This window comes from Saprolegnia diclina, assembly GCF_000281045.1.
Source record: "Saprolegnia diclina VS20 unplaced genomic scaffold supercont1.137, whole genome shotgun sequence".
Taxonomy (NCBI): Eukaryota; Oomycota; class Saprolegniomycetes; order Saprolegniales; family Saprolegniaceae; genus Saprolegnia; species Saprolegnia diclina.
This window is the reverse complement of record NW_008246204.1, coordinates 1-1,659: the sequence shown is the minus strand read 5'-3', so window position 1 is coordinate 1,659 and position 1,659 is coordinate 1. Positions and strand designations below refer to the sequence as shown.

Genomic DNA, 1,659 nt, shown 5'->3' with positions numbered 1-1,659 from the left:
TTGACGTTTGGTATTTGCGATGATGAGGTAATACAGTACCATGCCACCAATCATCTCGCGTCATGCCCTGCAAACCTGTGTCTTTTTGGCCAATCATCGAAGGATGCAACTTGCGGCCGGCGAAGGTTGAGGGCCCTAAACGCTCAAGTTCGCGACGTCGGAAGCCTTGACGATTTCCGCTGAAGACGTCGGGAGGAATCAAGGTATTGTACTCTTGTGACTAGCATCACAGGATACATGTGAGGACTCCAAGACGACGAAGAAAAGTCCAAGGGGCACAGCTGCCAGCAGCCTTGCGTAGATGGCACGGCGCCACGTGATTGGCTGACGTTGCCGAATTCGCAGGATTTGCTCGCCATCTGGTGTGCCACGTCACTCGCCAAGTGCAATGTCACCGAAATCGCTCGATCTCCATACAAACAAGAGGCTAATTTAAATAGTTCGATAAATACGAAATCTTGCATTTCAACCAGAGCTGGCGCGCTAAGATGGCACTAAGATCGTCATATTTCAACGTTCCACCCAGCCACCATGCCCGCCACACAACTCACAACCGTCGCGTACACGTCGCTCTCGGACGCTGAGCTCGATGCGCTCAAGACGGACGGCAAGGTCCATCTCTTCAACAACATTGGCTGCCCGTTCGGGCACCGCGCGCTGTGGACCGCCGCCGAGGTCGACGCGCCGCTCACGGTGTACGAGATTGGTCTCTACGCTGGGATGCCGCCCAGCTACGTCGAAAAGTTTAACCGCTACCACACCGTGCCTTTCCTTGTGCACGAAGGGTACCCTGTGTACGAGTCGGCGATCGTCGCGCAGTTCTTGGACACCAAGTACAACGACGGGAAGCTCCACAACCGCGACAGCCCCGAGCGCGCGGCGTTGGCGCAGCTGGCTCAAGCCAAGTTTGAGGCTGGCCCGTTCTACGCACTTCTCCGCAACCAAGACCCGGCCAAGAAGGACAAGCTCGAGGCCAACCTCCGCGATTCGCTTGGCGAACTCGAGAAGATCTACCGCGACCACGCGGCCGACTTTCGCGCCGACGGCCCGTACCTTCTCGGCGCCGACCTCAGCAGCGCCGAGATTAACATCGTGCCGTTCCTCTTCCGCTTCAAGCACGTTCTTGGTCACTACCGCGACTTTGACGTGACCAAGGGCTTTCCGCTTCTCACGGCAGCATACGAAGCCGCGATCGCACGCCCGGCGTTCAAGCTCACAGTGCGCGATCCCGAGTACTATATCAATGCGTATGCCAAGTACGCCAACCCGTAAACGAAAAAATGTCATGCAGTGTCGAATTGGTAAAAGAGTCCAAGTTCGCGTATACCAAGTCGATAAACTCTTGAGGGTAGCGTTGATAGAGATCGAGGCGCCTCCACCAACACAGGACGCATGCCTGGGTGTTGTGTTTTGATAAAGGTGCAGAGTTGATGCTTCAGGGATGACAATTGCACTACGTAGTGTGCTGTGCTGCGTTGGCTTCTCAGTATGCTTGGCAAGGAGATTCGCTGCTTATGGGGTAGGTAGTCATTGCATCAGAACGTACAACCTCGTCGGCACGAGACGGATAGATAGATAGATAGATAGATAGATAGATAGATAGATAGATAGATAGATAGATAGATAGATAGATAGATAGATAGATAGATAGATAGATAG

The 1,659-nt window shown here is 53.9% G+C and overlaps 2 protein-coding genes across 2 annotated transcripts in view; one reads left to right on the top strand and one right to left on the bottom strand.

Annotated features, from left to right (window-relative positions):
* The window catches only part of SDRG_16591 (hypothetical protein), a gene marked incomplete at both ends in the record, with an annotated part of 888 nt that extends 834 nt beyond the window's left edge, over nucleotides 1–54 (bottom strand). The window contains one exon of the mRNA XM_008622807.1: nucleotides 40–54. Coding sequence (XP_008621029.1) covers nucleotides 40–54 — 15 coding nt within the window. The remainder of the gene's footprint in view (nucleotides 1–39) is intronic.
* A 454-nt stretch (nucleotides 55–508) lies between these two features.
* On the top strand, nucleotides 509–1,330 carry SDRG_16590 (hypothetical protein). Its single transcript, XM_008622806.1, has one exon. It carries the CDS (start codon nucleotides 532–534, stop codon nucleotides 1,270–1,272), a length of 741 nt encoding a protein of 246 aa, XP_008621028.1. The 5' UTR covers nucleotides 509–531; the 3' UTR covers nucleotides 1,273–1,330.
* Nucleotides 1,331–1,659: the final 329 nt, after the last annotated feature.

What these genes read in the sequence shown, in the direction of transcription:
- SDRG_16590 (XM_008622806.1), top strand. Translation starts at nt 532, where the DNA reads ATGCCCGCCACACAACTCACAACCGTCGCGTACACGTCGCTCTCGGAC.